We start from the raw sequence: 18,309 nt of genomic DNA on the forward strand, positions 1-18,309 counted from the left end.
CGTAGAGAGTAACTAGGGTAATAGTGATCGTTATAAAAGAGTAAAATTTGATCTCAAGATCGAAAAAAAAAATGTCAAAGTTAATTAAGTTATATAATAAGTCCAAATAACTTTTGAAAATTTGTATATTTTAAAAACTATTTACTATTTCTTGAAGCTCGATCTCTTTTCTCGATGAACCATATAGCCATAGAATCGAAGAAACTACTGCATGACAAGAATAACCTTAAATCTCGAGAATGAGAATCTCAAGAATGAGAATGTAGGGTTGTTGTTATCTAATTTGGACATGAAAGCACTACAAAAAAAAGGAAATCTTGTTAAAACATCAAGTAACACACAACAACGACATATTATTTTTAAAAAATAATGCTATTAATTAAATTAGACTAAATTCATTGAATTATTAATGTTTTTTTTTTTTTTTTTTTTTAGTTTCAGCTGTCACTGTCAACTGTCAGAATTCTGACAGGCTCAGAAATGGCAGGTTATTTTTAACCAGTCACACAGTAAAGTCATCGGAACATAGTTTTGTATAACCACGTACCGTTATTAGATTTGGCCCATAGAATTATCATTTATTTATTTCCTCTCAAATTAATTTCCACGTCAGCTTACATTTAAATTTATGGCTGAAAGACTCATATGACTTGAGTTTCCACGTCAGTTTTTTATTTTATTTTTTTCTTTTATATGAGTTTCCACGTCAGCTCACGTTTTAATTTATTGAAAAAAGAGTTATATATGACACATATCACACATTCAATGTATTTTCAAATAAAGACATCTGAACGTAATTTCACATAACTAGACACGTTCAAATTGTTAGCGTTTTTTTTTTCTTCTTCTCTGAGACGAGTTTCATTATTTTTTTGTCAATATTTTGACACGTTCAAATTTATGAATCAAATAATCATATTGTTGGATGATGAAAGTCACACATCGACTAATTTAGGGAATAATCATGGATTTATAAGTGAGGAATACTAACTCCATTGGTGTAAGACCTTTGGGGAAGCCCAAAGCAATGCCACGAGAGCTTATGCTCAAGGTGAACAATATCATACCATTGTGGAGAGTTGTGTTCATCTAACACATATGATTCATGTCTCACACGTTCATCTTTTTTTTTTTTTTTTTTTTTTTTTTTTTTTTTTTTTTTGCGTGTAACATAATAAGTAAAGACATTAAACTAAATTTTATTTATTTTTAATAATTATTAAGAGGAAGGTAAAACGTTTACATGCCTTAAATGGATTAGGAATTAGAGCTTTGAAAATTGGGCTATAATTTAAAAAATAATTTAAAGAAATAAAAGACAAAAAATTTAAAAACCTCATTAAAATAACTTCTATAAAATTAGGAAATTGTTATAAATTTAGAAAAATAAAATTACAATTTAACCCTCTATCATTAAATATTTGTTTCTCTTAATTAAATTAATAAAAAAAAAAAAAAAACAAAAATAAAGTAATTTTTCCAATTAAGAAGTTATTTATTTAAGTTTAAAGATGAATTTGATAAAATAAAAAATTTAATTAAATATTAAATAAATATTGCCAAATGTCTGGTAGAAATTTTGGATGTGAGAGAGAGAGAATACACATTTCTGGCCGTTGGATGAGTTCTATTGACACGTGGCAACAGTGAAGCCAGATCAGAAAAATATCCCGTGGAATCTTTGATTTTAATTTCGAAAGAATCTTCGGAAATGTACGATATGCCAGTCACTAATAAAAAAAGATATTTTTTTCTTTGGCGGCACACTCGCTCCTTGGCGCGTACATTTCACGCAGAATATGGACCATTGGTTTTTTCATTTCTAGAAAAATAAATAAATAAATAAATAATTGCAAACTCCCCCTCGTGGCCTTGTGTTGGTTAATTATTTTCATTTAATTTTATTTAAAATTAACTCAATATTATCAAAAATAAAATTATTTTTTCAAATTTTTTTATAGAAACTTATTGGTTATTATCTATTTGGTTATCATATTTTTTTCCTCTAATTTATATACATTATATTTAAATAATTTTAAGTGAAAACTATCCATAAATAATTTTAAATATATGGTTTAAATTATTAGTATAATAATTAATTGAATGTTTTAATCGATACTCTAAAATTTTTAAGTTAAAAATATGTTTTACTACTTAAATATGATTCTTTTAATTAATTGAATTATACACGTACATTGGTATTAATATAATATTTATTAACGTAGCTACATATACTATTACAAAAATGAGTAAATAATTCATTAAAATTACTCTCGGGAATATTTCATAATTTGTATGGTTTTTAATTTTTAATTTTGAAAATTATTTTTTTTTCTCACAAATTTTTAACAATAATCTTAATTTTTAGTCCATTCCCAAAAAAGAAAAAAAAATTATATTACAAAGGTTTAATATATATAATAATATTATAAATTCAATTAAATTATATGTATAATATAATACATATTGAAAATAAAATTAGATAATTTTTTATAAATAAAATAGGTTTATAAATTAATTAATAATACGACTAGTTTATAAATATATTTTGAATTATTATTTAAAATAAGATAAAAAAAAGAAAAAAAAAAGAAAAAAAAAGGGGGAAAGTGTTAAACACTCGAGAGTTTAAGCGCGTGAGGGAGAAGGGAAGAGTATAAAATATGAAAGAATGAGAGGGAAAAGAGATACAGAGTAAGACCCCTAACTGTCCTCAAAACCTCTGGCCTATTGTCTTTGCATAACAAGACTCCACCGCCCACCGCCCACCGCCCACCGCCCACCGCCGCCGTACTCGCTGGCCGGCGGAAGTGAGACCACCACCGTTTCGCTTCTTCCACTGCATTTGTAGCTGGAGATTATCCTTCTCTTCAGGATTCTCGAACTTCTCCGGGCAAATACTCTCTCTCTCTGCCATTCGTTCTGTTAGAGGTTTCTTTCAATGGCTACGTTTTATCTCTCTACGGGAGTGCCGCTACTGAAATCTGATTCTACCAGAGTTGCTGACCGCCTTGCATCGTGTAGAAACGTTTCTGATGCGTTTGGTATTGAAGCGAAGAGTGGAAGGATGTATGTGCAATCGAAACAAATCGCTTTGATTAGATGCTCGAGAATAGCCGAGAAGCAGGATGTTGCGTCGTATAAAGGCTCTCTGGACACTGTGAGTTTAATTTCTTTATGTTCTGTTCTGTTTGTTTTTTCTGATGCTTATTTGAGGCTTGTTTTTGGCTGATGTTGATACTTTTCGCTGTTTTGTTCTGGAGATTTACTGGCTCTTGTACATGCATCGAGTTTTATGGATATTATGAGATTGATGTGTTTTCCTCAGTTTCATTTCGTGAAATATTTTTGGACTGCGCTGGAAAAATAAATGAATCTTAGATTCTGGAGTCTGATGCTGTTTATTCTCATATTTCTTTTTTCCAGTAAAACTAAAATGTGATGTTGTGTTCTTTCTGATTGTGATGTTTGATGCATCACGGTTCTAAGAGTGAGATTTTTATTTGGTTCAGGATCAGGACATTTCGAACTCTACCTTTGATCATCAATCCAATGGATTCCCTCTTAGTAGGATGAAGTTAACCACGAAATCTAGAAGGAAAACTAAGATAGTCTGCACCATTGGTCCTTCCACAAGTTCACGTGAAATGATATGGAAATTGGCAGAGATGGGTATGAATGTGGCACGTTTAAACATGTCCCATGGTGATCATTCTACCCACCAGAAAACCATTGATTTGGTCAAGGAATATAACGCACAATTTAAAGACAAAGTTATAGCCATTATGCTTGACACAAAGGTATGTTTTCTAACTTCTATATGTTTATTGAACGCTGGATTATAACTAGTACAGACGGGACCGATGTTAAAACTTCATATCGGTTTTAAACTCTTAACCATACGATATTTGAATTAAATGGTTGTGCAAGTTTCTTGAACTTGTTATTCATACGTGCGCTCTCATATATTAGTGAGATTTCTTTGTTAAAGTTTAATCTCAAACTTGATCTTTTATAGAAATGATCACCATTGTTGAATCCATTTGCGCACTGGTACAAAAGATTTAGTTGTATCTCAATCTTCAGTTTATATCTCTCTATTCTACCTTTTGAATTAATGATCTATGCTCTTGGTATTGTAATTACTGCATCATACTTCTATTTGTTTCATTCAGGGCCCTGAGGTTCGAAGTGGAGATGTACCTAAACCAATCTTGCTCAAAGATGGACAAGAATTTAACTTCACAATCAAAAGAGGAGTCAGCACAGAAGACACTGTTAGTGTTAACTATGACGACTTTATAAATGATGTAGAAGTTGGCGATAGTGTGCTTGTTGATGGTGAGTATATTTCTCCTGTTTGTTTCACATTGGTGCTGACAATGTATGATACAACCTTTCTCAATCAGTGACTTGTTTTATGTTATTGTTAGCTCATGTAGCGTAGATTAATTCTTGAATAAGATTCTTGGTGACAATTTTTATTAATACTGAGCCTCAATACAGCCAATGGTCTAATTTATATAGGCTATTAGGCAGCTTATTAAACACAACAGTAAATGAATACTAAACTTACAGTAACGCAACTTACGAACAGTGGCAAAACTCTTAAAACAGAGTTTAATCTTCCTAAATTAACTTTTAAAAGACAACAGGGCCGAAGGTATTAAAGATCTGGACATCTTTTATTCATGCAGTTTTCTGCTTATCAAATGCATAAACCAATTTAGACCTTTACTTTTGAATAGACGAATAAAATCTTCATTCTGTGTACAATTTAACGTGCCATTCAATTGCATTGAAAGTTGATATATGAGGCTCCAAGATTAAGATGAGGGCATGCGCTTGTGCACGCTCAAACGGATATGCTTAAATATCTTGAAGTTTTGATCGAATGTTATATATGGTTGACTAGTTGAAATAAAGTCTAGTTATTTATGGTTTTTAGCTGATGAGTTATAGAATTACAGTTGCCTATTCTAGTGTCTCAAAACTAAATTTCTTTTTCATACTCTAGGTGGAATGATGTCATTGACTGTTAAGTCGAAGACAAATGATTTGGTTAATTGTGTAGTCATTGATGGCGGCGAACTCAAATCAAGGCGCCATTTGAATGTTCGTGGAAAAAGTGCGACATTGCCTTCTATAACAGGTATGTTCAGTATTTAACATCAATGTTGCATTTATAGAATTTAGGTTAAATTGCAATTCTAGTCTTTTTACTTAGACACCTTTAATGCCTGTATTCCTTTATTTTCATTTTAGTCTTCATACTTTTATAAACATATCAGCTTTAGTCCCTAACATTATTATCTTGTTAAAGAGTTACATAGATTGGCATGTTACAGTGTAGTTGTAGTGATAACTTGGTATGTTGTATGGTTGTATATGCACAAAAAGTGGACGTGGCAACATCTCAGTATTCACGTGATGCTATATCAGCATTTTGTTAATATTTAAATGGATATTGACTCGAGGGACTGAATTGGTACGTCCATAGAACATGTACCAAAATGCAACAAATAAAAGGATAGATACCAAAATGTTAAAAGTGGTAAAGTACGAGGACCATATGTATAATATAGCCTAGAATTTAGTATCATCTATACACATTTATATGTATTGTCAACTTTAATCTTTGAAATCTTTCGTGGTGCAGACAAGGACTGGGATGATATAAAGTTTGGGGTGGATAATCAGGTTGATTTTTATGCTGTTTCTTTTGTAAAGGATGCTAGAGTGGTCCATGAGCTGAAAGACTATCTGAAAAGTACATATTTGTATATATTAATGTTCATTGCCTATTCCCATTTGAGGACATCTATGCTTCATCTCATGCTCATAAGAAATAAATGTATATTTTTTGCAGGCTGTAATGCAGATATTCATGTGATTGTAAAAATTGAAAGTGCAGACTCAATACCTAATCTTCATTCAATACTTTCAGCATCAGATGGGGTTAGCTTTCTACTTCCTTGGTTCAATAATTCTAATAAAATATTTCAATATACATCACCATTAGAACACCAATGAGATTTCGTGTGGGTTATAATTGATTGGTGGCTATCACCATATTGTTTACAAACACCATCTCATAGTAAATGAACCAAAGTTCATTTTAATTTTTTGTTTATCATGAACATTTTCGACTATGTGACTGTGAAATTGATAAAATTGTTTAAATGACCAAAAATATTTTATCAAATGTTAATACGCTATTAAAAGGAAAGAAATGGATGATGGTCAACCTGTGGCACACCACCAACAATGTTTTTAAAGGCTATAAGTGGCGTCAAAGCTTTCTCTTAGTAGATTAAGTCGAGAAATTACCTTGAGCAATATGAGAAACAAGGCTTAATTTAAATAGAAATCATATAATTTAAAGGCTTGTTTAGGAACTATTTTCCTAAGCGTGCTTTCATGAATGGTTTCCTTTTTAGATTAATCAAAGTTACTATTCCCTATGGTTTTGATGAAATTTTCTGTTTCTTATTTAAAAAAAAAAAAAAAAAAAAAGAGGAAAGAACAAAGAAGAAATAACACTGAAGATATTAAAAAGAAAAGGACTCACGACGCACTCCCACAATGAAAATGAGCGGAGCTTTCTTTTTGGAAAGGATCAAGTCTACTGAAAACGATGAAACATGGATTGACATTTTTATTAACTTAGACTACTTAAGAGTGTTATATGTGACTATGTTTACATACACTATAGAATTGTAATTGTATTACTCTTGCCAACTATTTTCAAGTGATATAGATTTGAACTTATGCATGATGATTTCTGGCTACAAGTTAGGCTTTCTATTACATTCTCGAGGAACATTTATCTATTCATTTACGTTAATATGTTCTTGGCTCGCTTTTGTTTCGCATGTTACTGTTCACGCTCATCGTCGGGTTCTGAGTTGAAACTAATTAGGTGATTTGACTTTTTAGGCAATGGTAGCTCGTGGAGACCTTGGGGCTGAACTTCCAATCGAGGAAGTTCCTTTATTGCAGGTAAAACTCTATGGTTACTAGTACTCTATCAACCATCACCCTTCCATTTTGCAACATTAGTTACAGTTCCAGATTAACCTTTTTGGTTACATGATTTGTGTCTCGACATAGAAAAGACTAGAATTGGCATTGATCATAAATCAATTATAATTTTACAGAATTTTGAAAAGAATACACCAGTTAGAAGCCAAAGCTAGCTTCCAAACATCCTTGAGATCTTTTGCATTATAGCTTCTATGTCTGATTTTCTCTGCCCCATCTCACAAAAACACCTTTGACAGCTGGACCAGAGAGTAAATTATTTTTTTTTGAATATCTATGTTCGCAAAGTCATTGGAGTTATGGTTCTCCACTATTATGTCAAAAACACTAATGCAAACTGAAGAAACCTAGCTGGGGCATAATCGGTTTGGTTCGGCTAGGTTTGAGTGTCAAACTGTGAACCACCAAGTATTTGAAAAAATCGAAGAATAGAACTGCTAAATGAATCTAAACAAACCGCCCTGAACCAATCGCCAACTGTTTAGTTAGTTTGGTCTGGCGGTTCCCCATTTACTTAAATCCCAGGTGTTAGGGTTGGGTCAGGTCGGATTGAAGGTGGGTGGGGGTTATTTGGGATGACTTTGCGTTGTTGGGTGGGAGGCAGCCATAAACAGGTTATTTTGGCTGGACTTTGCACTATTGGGTTGTTGGGATTGGCTGGGCCACCTGTCATGTGTAAATAACTGAAATGGAAATAGTTAACTGTGTTTCACGAAACTTGAATGCATGTCACCAGCGATGCTGGAGAGATTTCGAAGCCACTGGGTTGCTAATACAAAGTATGAATTTTTATGTAGATAGTACTGGTAGGCTCGGATACATTTGGTTGGTTTTTTTCAAAAGGAGAAACCAACAGAATATATTAGGTTTATTTATAACTGCCAAACCAAACTAATGGCAGTTTCGGTCGGTTTGCGTGGTTTTTTCAATTTTTTGGTTTTCACTTCCACCCCTAAACCTAGCAGCTTAATCCAAACATGACAGATAAATTGGGGGGGGGGGGGGGGGGGGGATTATCTGCTTGCAATGGCGACTGTTTGCCTTTAATTAGAAGTAGAAGGGCTCCGTTTACCCGACAAGAATTGGGCACAAAACGCGGAGGTAGAAAGTAGAAAGTGAGCCTTTTTTTGTGTATACGCAATTTGAGTTCCAATTAGCTCATGGACTGCCTCTTCAACCCTGGCGAGTATGAGAGTTTGGCAAGAGAGAATGACGAATGAGAAATACATCTGATTACGACCCATTTATTGACGAATTTTTCTTCGGAAGAGAGATAAAAAGAAAATTCTTATGATTAATATGCTAGTTGGGGAAACGTGATCTATAGGAAGATTAATGTTGAATTCAACTAACGAATTGATGGAACGAGCAAAAAATGAACCCAAGAGTGTTTTGAACTATTTTTAAAATATAGGAGTAAATTTCGTAAATTTTGGAAATACTTGTTTGTAGCTTATGTATCCTTCCTTTATATTTATTTAAACTTTTTGAGGAGAGAAATTGCATCGTCTTGTAGTCCAATGGAAATTGCAATTTTTGAGTTAAGTTTATGTAATTTCTAGAGGGTTGGAATTGGACAATAGTCTTAAAAGTTTTTCATGGAAACCAAGAGGATTTCGTAGGAAAGGATAATTGTTTTGTGCACCAACGAAGGAAGGATGAGGCTCTTATAATGCACCTCATTGGAGAATTTAGCGAAATAGTCATATCTTCATCGATGAAGTGCATCCTTTTGATATTTTCTTAGATCATGTTATTTTCAGTACGATATCTTGGTGTAAATTGCCTATTTCTTCTTACAGCTTTGACTCTCTTTTGTCCAATTGGAGGTCTTTTTTTAACTCACTTGGATTGGGATTTATTTTCCTTCTGGTGTAATTTCTTTCATCAATGAAGTTGTTTAGAAAAAAAATGTGTCAACAAAACCTTGAATTCACTGCTTGATTCCAAAGTTCAAGATTGTTGGTTTTCATGAAGTGCAATGACTTCTACTTTTTAAATGTTAATACACGAAGATAGGAATTCATCTATTTCCAACTTGTTTAAGTTTCTTTGAAAAGGTATTAGTTCGGAATTAAATAAATTGGTGCTAGAGATATGACACTGAGCATTTGATACTCCAAGGAAATAAAGAATCGTCATTTAAGTTTTTCCTGTAAGAAACAAAGCTTCCATTTGTTACCGAAACTAAAAGTAATGTAGGCAAGGACTGTAAAGTTAATAGGATAATAGGACTAACATTCTATCATATTACATCATATAATAGTACTTCACATTGCTTGTCTGTCAGGAAACTATTATCAAAAGGTGTCAGAGCATGCAGAAACCAGTTATTGTAGCAACAAACATGCTGGAAAGCATGATTGATCGTCCCACACCAACTAGAGCCGAGGTTTCTGATATTTCTATTGCAGTACGAGAAGGTGCTGATGCAATCATGCTTTCAGGAGAAACTGCTCATGGAAAGTATGTATCTTAGTCCATTATCTGGGCGGGGTTTTTTTTTTTTTGGCAGTATTTTTGTACATGATTTGAATGAACTCAAAACTAACTTTATTCTGTTGGGACCCATTGGTGGGGAACAAGGTGCTTTGATCTTTCAACAACGTATAAGGATGTTTTTGTTTCTTTTCTTGTTGTAAATGCGTTTTGCAAATATTGAAATATGCCATATCCCGTTTGCATTATTATGCTTATGTTCGTTTTTCTTATTTGATTGGAGTTGATGAAAAATTTCTGTCATTCTTGATGTCGCATCATCATACCAGCTTTTTATGTCTACTAGTTTTGGAATTGAGCTTCAAGTTATTGACTTATTGCTAAACATTGAAGAAGTTGAGGCTGTTTTCTGTTTGTTGATGCCATAAAAATTACCTCCTCTTTTTCCCTTATTGTCTTTATTTTTATATTAAATTGATCTTTTGATTCATAATGGCAAAAATATTAGGTATCCATTGAAGGCTGTGAACGTGATGCACACCGTGGCTTTGAGGATGGAATCTAGTCTTCCAGTTAATTCTACTACTCCAAATCCATTGAGTGTCCACAAGGTTTGTATTATTATCAGTAACATATAAGTTGTCTTATACACTTTTTTTTGCCCTCTCTTTTTTTTCCGTATTTATGTTTTCTTAGTCAGCATATGTTCCTTCTATGATGTTGTTGGGACATGGGATGAAGGCAATTGTTCTGCCTAAATGGGTTAAAAATCTTCTCATAACACCGAATTTGAATCTAGATCATAAGAACTTATCTATTTTTTTCACAAAATCTGATGTATTCGTCATATTCTGACAGAGACATATGGGAGACATGCTTGCTTTCCATACCACCACTATGGCCAACACCCTTAAGACTCCTATCATCGTTTTCACGAGAACTGGCTCCATGGCTATACTCTTGAGTCATTACAGGCCCTGCTCTACTATCTTTGCCTTCACTGACGAGTAAGTTCAGAAGTAGTGTTAAATATTGCAATTTCCTTGAATGTCATGTTTGATCATGATATTTACTTCACTTCAATTTATGCAGTTTGTTGATTCAGGTCAACTTTATATATGTGACGACAAGTATGAATTGTTTGTGTTGAAAATGTAGAGTTTGCTATTGATTTATATGTGAACTTTTTCTTGTAATTTTGATTTGTGGCATATTTTTGCCAATTGGGAGGCCTTTCTGTACTCCTCTGGCTTTGTGGGATACCACGTTCCCCATCTTTTGTGTATGCTTCTTGGATCAATATATCTTCAGTTTGTTATATAAAAAAAAAAAGAAAAAAAAAAGAAAAAAAAAAAGAAGAAATATTAGTTGTAGTTGAATAGTAGCTTTCTGGATCCAGGATAGATATCGTCTATGCATCTGTAACTCCAGATAGGGATAAAACAATGCAAGGTGCATGACTTACCGCCCGGTCTGAATCTTAGATTGCCCTTGAAAATGGCTAGTTATTTAACATGCCATTTATGTGAAGTTCCAGATCTATCTCTCTTAATGGGTTATAGTACACACTTGGATTTGCTGATTGGAGGGCGAAGCATTTGTGTATTTTCTGTCTCCATTTTAACTGTATTTCTAATTTTTTTGACGACTTGAAGAATATCTAGGTTCATTTGATTTTTATCCAATCATTTCTTTAAACGGGAAACTAAATTATGGCCTGATCCAGCGATAGGATCAAACAAAGGCTGGTGCTTTATCATGGGGTCATGCCCATTTACATGCAGTTTTCAAGTGATGCAGAAGAGACGTTCTCCAGAGCACTCGAGTTATTGGTGGTTAGTTTTCTTATTGTGTTACTTTTCTGTCTTTATTTCCTTGTGTTTTCGTTTATAGATCCTCAAGGATATAGTTTTAAATTTCCCACGTTTGCAGGATAAGGGTCACGTGGTAGATGGAGACCACGTTACGCTTGTACAAAGTGGAGCTCAACCAATTTGGCGGAAAGAATCTATTCACCACATTCAAGTACGTAGGATCCTAGGTTGATTTTTCTGGTAAAAAGAGGCTTTTTTGTTTTGTTCTTTCTTTTTGGAGATTATTATGCTTATAAGTGATACTTTTGCAACATCGACTTGATTGATCTATTTATTAGACATTTCTTGTGATTGATAATATCTGGTGATTAGAGCACCGTCTGTTTATATATTTCCCGTGCCATGTTTATTAATCAAAGGCCACACTAGTCCATGGGCATTGAATTGTTACTAGGTAGACTTGCGACAAGATACAAAAACCCGCTCCCATCGTACCAATTTCAAAAGACAGGGAAGAGAGTAATTCATTTCCATGCACAACTTGGTAGATAGAACAAAGATGGCTCAGTGATTGTGCATACTAGCTTTCCCATATAGAAAATGAAAAACAAAAGGGGAAAAGAAAAAGGAAGTCGAAGGCCTTTAATGAATAAAGCGAAGAAATTTACAAGGTGGGAACATGAAGGTCTTGCACAAGAAATCTGCCTGATCATTACACGCCACCCTTGCTCTTACAGTAACATGGCTTCAAATTATTTGGTTAGATGTCGTAAAACGAGGAAAGAATTGGGTACAAAGAGTTGAGCCAAGAATAGCTTTCCGACTCTTCAGGCCCCATTCCTTTTATTCTTACACAAACTGATAAAATATGCATCCAAGAAGCTTGGTTTTGTGTATATTTCTTTAAATCAGACCTTGATGAGCTCCTGATCTTCATTTTCTTCACACTTGCCCTCCAATTTGATAGATTTGTACCATTTAGCACAGAGAATGTACACCCCAAAATCAATTACTGTCAATCCAGCTAAGAGGAAGTAAAATCTATCTAGATGACCTCTGTTCAGGTTTCCTGGAATCCATCCTGGCATGTGATCCTCTGTTGATATTTTCATAACCATAGTGACCAGAAGACTACTGACATAATTCCCCAAAGAGATTGATGTCATACAAAGTGCACTACCAAAGCTTTTTAATCCGTCTGGGGTTTGTGCATTGAAGAACTCCAATTGTCCCACGTACATGAAGACCTCGGAAGCTCCTATTAATGTATACTGTGGAACCTGCCAAAAGATGCTCAAGGAGCTTGAGCCTTCATAATGTGCGCAGTCGCCTTTGGCATACTTTAGCCTATAACACTCTACAATTCCTGCTGAAACCATTGCCATCACTGCTATGATGAGACCAATTCCCATTCTCTGAAGCTCTGTAATCCCTTTAGAATCTGATTTTTTGAGTTTTCCTGCAAGTGGGTCTAGGACTCGTCGGTAAAGGAAGATGAAAAATGCCACACTAAGAATGTCGAAGCTCGACATGCTTGCAGGTGGGATATGGAAGTTTGAAACAACAGTGTTCATGGCTGCGCCTTGCTCGACAAAGAGGGAAGCCATTTGAGTGAAGACCACGGAGTAGATTATGGTGCAGAGCCAGATAGGAAGTAGTCTTAAAATGCACTTGACCTCTTCCACTTGTGTGATGGGACACAGGCGCCATGGATTGTCAATGCCTCGTTCTTGGTTATCCAGATCTCTTGATGAGATATAGGCTGCTCTATCCAGAAACCTACAATATATAGAAGAACAAGCTTGACTGAGATGCAGACTATGATCTTTTTGTTGTGTTTTTAAATAAAAAAAATTCTATGAGCGTAAAAGAAGTTCGCGAGAGAGAGACACAGACTTGTTTAAAGAAATGGAACTGAAATGTAAATGTCCTTACTTGAATCCATGGGTGTGAAGTATCTTTCTACCACGGTTCACTGAACAGTCCTTGGCATCAACATTGTAGAGTTCATCTTCACTTGGTGTCATCTTGACCGTTGATTTCTTAGCTGCAGCAACAATGACTTGGCAGAATCTTGAGAGAGGGTTACCACTTGGTTTGAAGTGCCTGTACCTTGGAGTTCCACAAAGAAACAAAACCAAGGCTGCAAAAGCTGAGCCAGTTGACACCCAGAAGCCCAGAGCCCACAGTCCTCCATCTTCAAAGTACCCTAAAATGGTGTTTGAGAAGAGAGAGCCTAAGTTAAGCGCCAAGTAAAAGTAGCTAAAGAATGCCACTTTTGAGTGCCCCTCTGTGGAGTCCTCTTCATCAAATTGGTCTGCTCCAAATGTGGCAATATTTGGTTGATATCCCCCGTTTCCCAGAGCAATAAGGTAAATGGAGAGGTAAAACAATGCATTCCCCAATTTTGAATTTGACTCGCATGGAGTGTCCTCATCCCCACAGCCTTTTGGTTTGATAAGGAAGAGCTGTGATGTTATGGAAAGTGAAGCCAGGCCCTGCAATAAAGAAAGGTGAGGAAACAGTTAAAGAGAGAGGTTTCTGTTAGTAGCAGGTAAATCTATAAGGGTTTTAGCGTACTGTACTTACAATGACAAAGATGATCTGAAAAACGGCGCAAGTTTTGTACCTTCCCCAGTATGAATCACTGAGGAAAGCCCCTACAAGAGAGAAGATATAGACTGTCCCGGTCCATTTGCTCACACTGTTGGCTGCATCGGCATTGTTTTGCTGCATAACCCTTGTCAGGAACAGCACCAGGTTCACACCAACTCCAAAGAACGCAAGAGTAGCAAGTCCTTGATTCACTGTATTATTGTGAGAAGCAGCAAGTCAGGGTTGAACCAAATATGATGTTAGTTAGGTTCGTTCTTCATTTTATGGTGAATTCATGATAAATTTCTCCGTATAAGTCTGATTTCCCTAATGGTTGGCTTTTCCCATCACATTGTTGTCTACTATAGAGCTGAAAGTGCTTTGAGAAGTGAAGAGGCAAGTTAGACAGACCAGATTTCAGTTCAGACCCATATTAGACTCCATTTTCTTAGTTATCTATGAGGACTAGGATTCAAAATTTTTAAGGTGAGTGGTAGTATTATGTGAATCTCAAGTGGACTCTCTCTTCAAATCATAGATAGTTATGGCCTGGTGTGTGCATGATAGGAAGGGAAGCTTGTTACACTCCTCTCTCCCTCCAATAAGACCAATAAAAATGGTATATGCGGACAGTAAAAGAGCAAGTCCATCGTGAATTTCACTATTAGATGGCTTTTAGACCCTTGCTTTACTTGAAGGAAAAGGTCTTTCCTCTTTGGTAAGTTCCACCAAAAGGAGTCGTGTCTGTTCCCATTACATTAACATCCAGCTTGTGAGACATTTTCCTTGGTTGATAATGGAGGAATGTTAAGCAACATGCAATAAATTTTCTTCCTTTCCATTACTTGTAGAAGAATATTTGTGATGTCAGAGTTTCTTATGAGCTTTAAATTCAAACAAAGTTATGGATGGATGCTATTCTAGTACTCTACCTTCAGTTTTCTGCTATAACCTCTAATGGCTTCTCTGAAAAAAATTCTCTAGAACTTAGTATTATGATATACTTTCAAGTCCTTTTCTGTAGATTTTTAAAAAGCGATTGGTAAAGAGGCAGAAAAAAAGAAAGGGGAAGTAGAAGAAAAATTAAATGTAGAGATGTGGAGCTGAGGGCCATCAACTTATTAGCCTACTTAAATTATTGTGTGATTCTTCTAGGTAATTGAAACAACGCGTGGAATATCCACGTCATGCCATGTCCAAATAGTTAATTACGTGTCTGACACGTCTCTGCTTGATGTATGCATTAATCATGGTCTCTCTTTCTCTCTCTCTCTTTGGCAGACTGGGAGAAGAAAAAATAAAAAATTTAGAGGTGTGGAGTTCTGGGTCATCAACTGAGACTAATTAAATTTCACGTGTAATTCTTCTTGGTAATTGAAACGACACGTGGAAAATCCACGTCATGCCATGTCAAAATAGTTGATTACGTGTCTGACACTTCTATGGTTGATGCATGCATTTACCCCATCTCTCTCAGTAAATACCCCATCTCTCCCTGTAAAAGTGAACGATCTTCGTATGAGGTTTTTTTTGGAAAGTCCAGGGTTTATACTCAAAATAGACCATATTATATTATTGTAGAGATTCGTGACTCCTATCAGTCTTTTTTCTCAGCTATTAAGGTTATTCTTCCCGAACTCGCTCATTTGTCGTCCATCTCCCATGGAGTGAATGAGGCAAGAAAAGCACAGTTCTTAAGAAAACTCTCTCTCTTGTCGTCCAGCTCCCATGGAGTCAATGGGGCAAGAAAGCACAGTCCTTAAGAAATCTCCCTCTCTTGTCGTCCAGCTCCCATGGAGTGAATGCGACAATAAATCATAGTTCTTGATAAATCTCTCTCATCACTTTTGGTTTCTTGCCCCCTCTCTTCTCTCTCTAAGCTAATGTCAATTTGGGCTGGCTTGAATTAGGTGGAGGAGAGAGTAGCATGCAAGGAGGCTCCAACACTTGGCTCGTTGTGTGGTGACAAATGTAAGGCAATAAACCCATCCTTATATCTCTCATTGTCTGTTCTTTTCTGTATTTATTAAATCAGTGAGAAGCTCTTTCACATCTCTAGTATGAACCTCCACTTATCTTTTCCAAATCCAAACAAAACATTAACAACTATTTCTCTTTCCCTCTTAACACCCCACCAAAACTTCTCGATTTTTCTGAAACCACTTCCTACATATCACTATAAGCTCTGCACTTTCTGCTTTCTTCCTCTTCTTCTCTCTCTCACCCATAAGCTAATGAAGAAAACAAGTAGGAGATAGACTCTTGGTTTAAGTGCTCAATGTTGAAAATTTACTAATAGAAGCCTATAGAGAAATAAGTTGGTTTATGGATCATTTTGGGTGTGTAAGAGAGAGAGAGAGAGAGAGAGATGGTAATATGGTCTTACAGAGTATGATGATCCCAGCAACCCATCCACCAGATTTTGATTTGATTGCAGGTTGGCCATGCCAATCAACCGTCCCATCAAGAGTACAAACATCCCTCTCTTTTGTCTCACCATCCTTCAAATTCTGTACCCATAAAACAAAATTCACTGTGAAATGTGCTTCTTCTTCTTCATATTCAAAACTCTAAACACACAGAGAGAGAGAGACAGAGCAAAGAAAAGAAAAGTTGGTTTCATTTGATACTGACCTCATTGCAAATCATCCCCAAGCAAGCCATTGATGAATGATGTTTGATGGAAGTAAGTATAGGAAGAGAGCAAAGCAGAGGGGGAAGTTTGTGAAGTAATGTAATGCTGACGAGAAAAGACACAAAGTCTTGAGACTCTAAACAAAATAGGAAGTGTGTATAAATAGACAAGGGAAGAATGGGTTGAACGGTAGAGATTTAGAGAGAGAGAATTGTGGGGTCATCCAAATGTCCAAAAACCGTTTATTTTTTTCCTCTTCTTTTTCACAGTATTGATCACTCCCTTTGAGATGCAGTGAACTTTGATTAATCTATTGTTTTGGCCTCCTAAGGATTCCAAACAACAAACATTATAGGGATTTTGTTTTTAAATGTTTTATGCTTGATAGAAAGAGATCTGACATAGATTCTTTTGATTAGTATTGTTTTTAATTAATGTTACCCTTTGTACCATTCACTATGCATCACTTAGTGCCCATATATTTTTTGACATTGACAGCATAGAAACTAAGTGATTATTGTTTGATTTGGCTGTAGGCATATAGTTGAAATGTTTTTTAACTTCTTTCTGTAAATATCTCGTAGTTGTGACTAATTACTTGGATTAGATGATCATGTCTCAAAATGTAGTTAGGTTAGATAATCATAGCTCTCTCATAAGCTTGAAGCTTGTAAATTGGCTGGAGAGAGAACACATGGTATTCAGACATTGTGTAGGATGAAACTTGAGATTGCTGTGTTGGGATTTACTAGTTTCTTCAAAGGATATCCTTTGCAATCAAAGATTGGATACACCCTTTATATCTAAGGATATCCTTTGCAATCAAAGATTGGATACACCCTTTAATAAGATATAGGGAATGTGAAACTTTATTATATTCCTATACGAGATCCATCTTGAGCTTCTCCAAACTTAGTACTACTAGCAGATATTGTTCGTTTTGGTACATTACGTATCGATTTTAGTTTTACGATTTTTAAAACACTTGTACTAGGGAGAGGTTTCCACACCCTTGTAAGAAATGTTTCTTTTCCCTCTCCAACCGATGTGTGATCTCACAATCTACCCCTTTTGGGGACTCACCGAGCACTTAGCCTGGTGTCTCTCTCTGATACTATTTGTAATAGTCCAAGTCCATTGCTAGCAGATATTGTCTGCTTTGACTCGTTACGTATCACTGTTAGCCTTATGGTTTTTAGATTTCCACACCCTTCTAAGAAACGTTTAGTTTCCCTCTCCAACTGATGTATGATCTCACAATCCACCCTTCTTGAGGGCCAACAACGAGCACACCACTTGATATCTGGCTCTAATACCATAGCCCAAGTCCACCGCTAGAAAATATTGTCTGCTTTGGCTCGTTACGTATCGCGTCAGCCTCGCGACTTTTAAAATACGTCTACTAGGGAGATATTTCCACACTTTATAAACAATGTTTCGTTCTCCTCACCAATCGATGAAGAATCTCACAAATATGAATGATTGGATGAAAATGTGATACAATTGTTGGAAGAATAAATTCGAACGAAGTACACGAACTTATCATTCGAGGTTATTAAAACAAATGGATTGATATGGTGGTGAACCGATTCACAACTATTTTGCAAGAATAATTAGTTCCATTATTATTAAAAGAGTATTACACACGAGTTACTTGTGAATATTATTGTATCTATTTGCGTTAACCGGTCAAAGTATACCTTCAAATTTAAGGTCCGAGATTTTAATCTTCCACCGGTATGTATATAGTTTGACTAATATATATTAAGTAATTGATGGGAT

At 35.2% G+C, this 18,309-nt stretch overlaps 2 protein-coding genes across 4 annotated transcripts; one reads left to right on the forward strand and one right to left on the reverse strand.

Moving 5' to 3' along the window:
- The first annotated feature begins 2,727 nt into the window (after positions 1–2,727).
- On the forward strand, positions 2,728–16,001 carry LOC111811460 (pyruvate kinase isozyme G, chloroplastic). Of its 3 annotated transcripts, none has more exons than XM_023698318.2 (13): positions 2,728–3,160; positions 3,513–3,800; positions 4,176–4,341; positions 5,018–5,152; positions 5,660–5,770; positions 5,870–5,958; positions 6,940–7,002; positions 9,335–9,510; positions 9,992–10,094; positions 10,342–10,490; positions 11,210–11,318; positions 11,416–11,508; positions 15,803–16,001. In XM_023698318.2, the coding sequence occupies exons 1-13, from the start codon at positions 2,942–2,944 to the stop codon at positions 15,920–15,922; spliced, it is 1,821 nt and encodes a 606-aa protein (XP_023554086.2). In that variant the 5' UTR covers positions 2,728–2,941; the 3' UTR covers positions 15,923–16,001. The 3 variants fall into 3 exon arrangements, with proteins under 3 accessions (XP_023554086.2, XP_023554087.2, XP_023554088.2); XM_023698319.2 differs by lacking the exon at positions 15,803–16,001 and adding an exon at positions 15,507–15,578; XM_023698320.2 differs by lacking the exon at positions 15,803–16,001 and having other exon boundaries at positions 2,729–3,160; positions 11,416–11,688.
- On the reverse strand, positions 11,926–16,653 carry LOC111811461 (protein NRT1/ PTR FAMILY 7.3). The gene is made up of 5 exons (XM_023698321.2): positions 16,527–16,653; positions 16,279–16,402; positions 13,887–14,104; positions 13,233–13,795; positions 11,926–13,076 (listed from the first exon to the last, which is right to left on the reverse strand). The coding sequence occupies exons 1-5, from the start codon at positions 16,554–16,556 to the stop codon at positions 12,206–12,208; spliced, it is 1,806 nt and encodes a 601-aa protein (XP_023554089.2). The 5' UTR covers positions 16,557–16,653; the 3' UTR covers positions 11,926–12,205.
- Positions 16,654–18,309: the final 1,656 nt, after the last annotated feature.

This window comes from Cucurbita pepo, chromosome 15 (assembly GCF_057944985.1).
Source record: "Cucurbita pepo subsp. pepo isolate OVF chromosome 15, ASM5794498v1, whole genome shotgun sequence".
In the NCBI taxonomy this organism is placed as follows: Eukaryota; Viridiplantae; Streptophyta; class Magnoliopsida; order Cucurbitales; family Cucurbitaceae; genus Cucurbita; species Cucurbita pepo.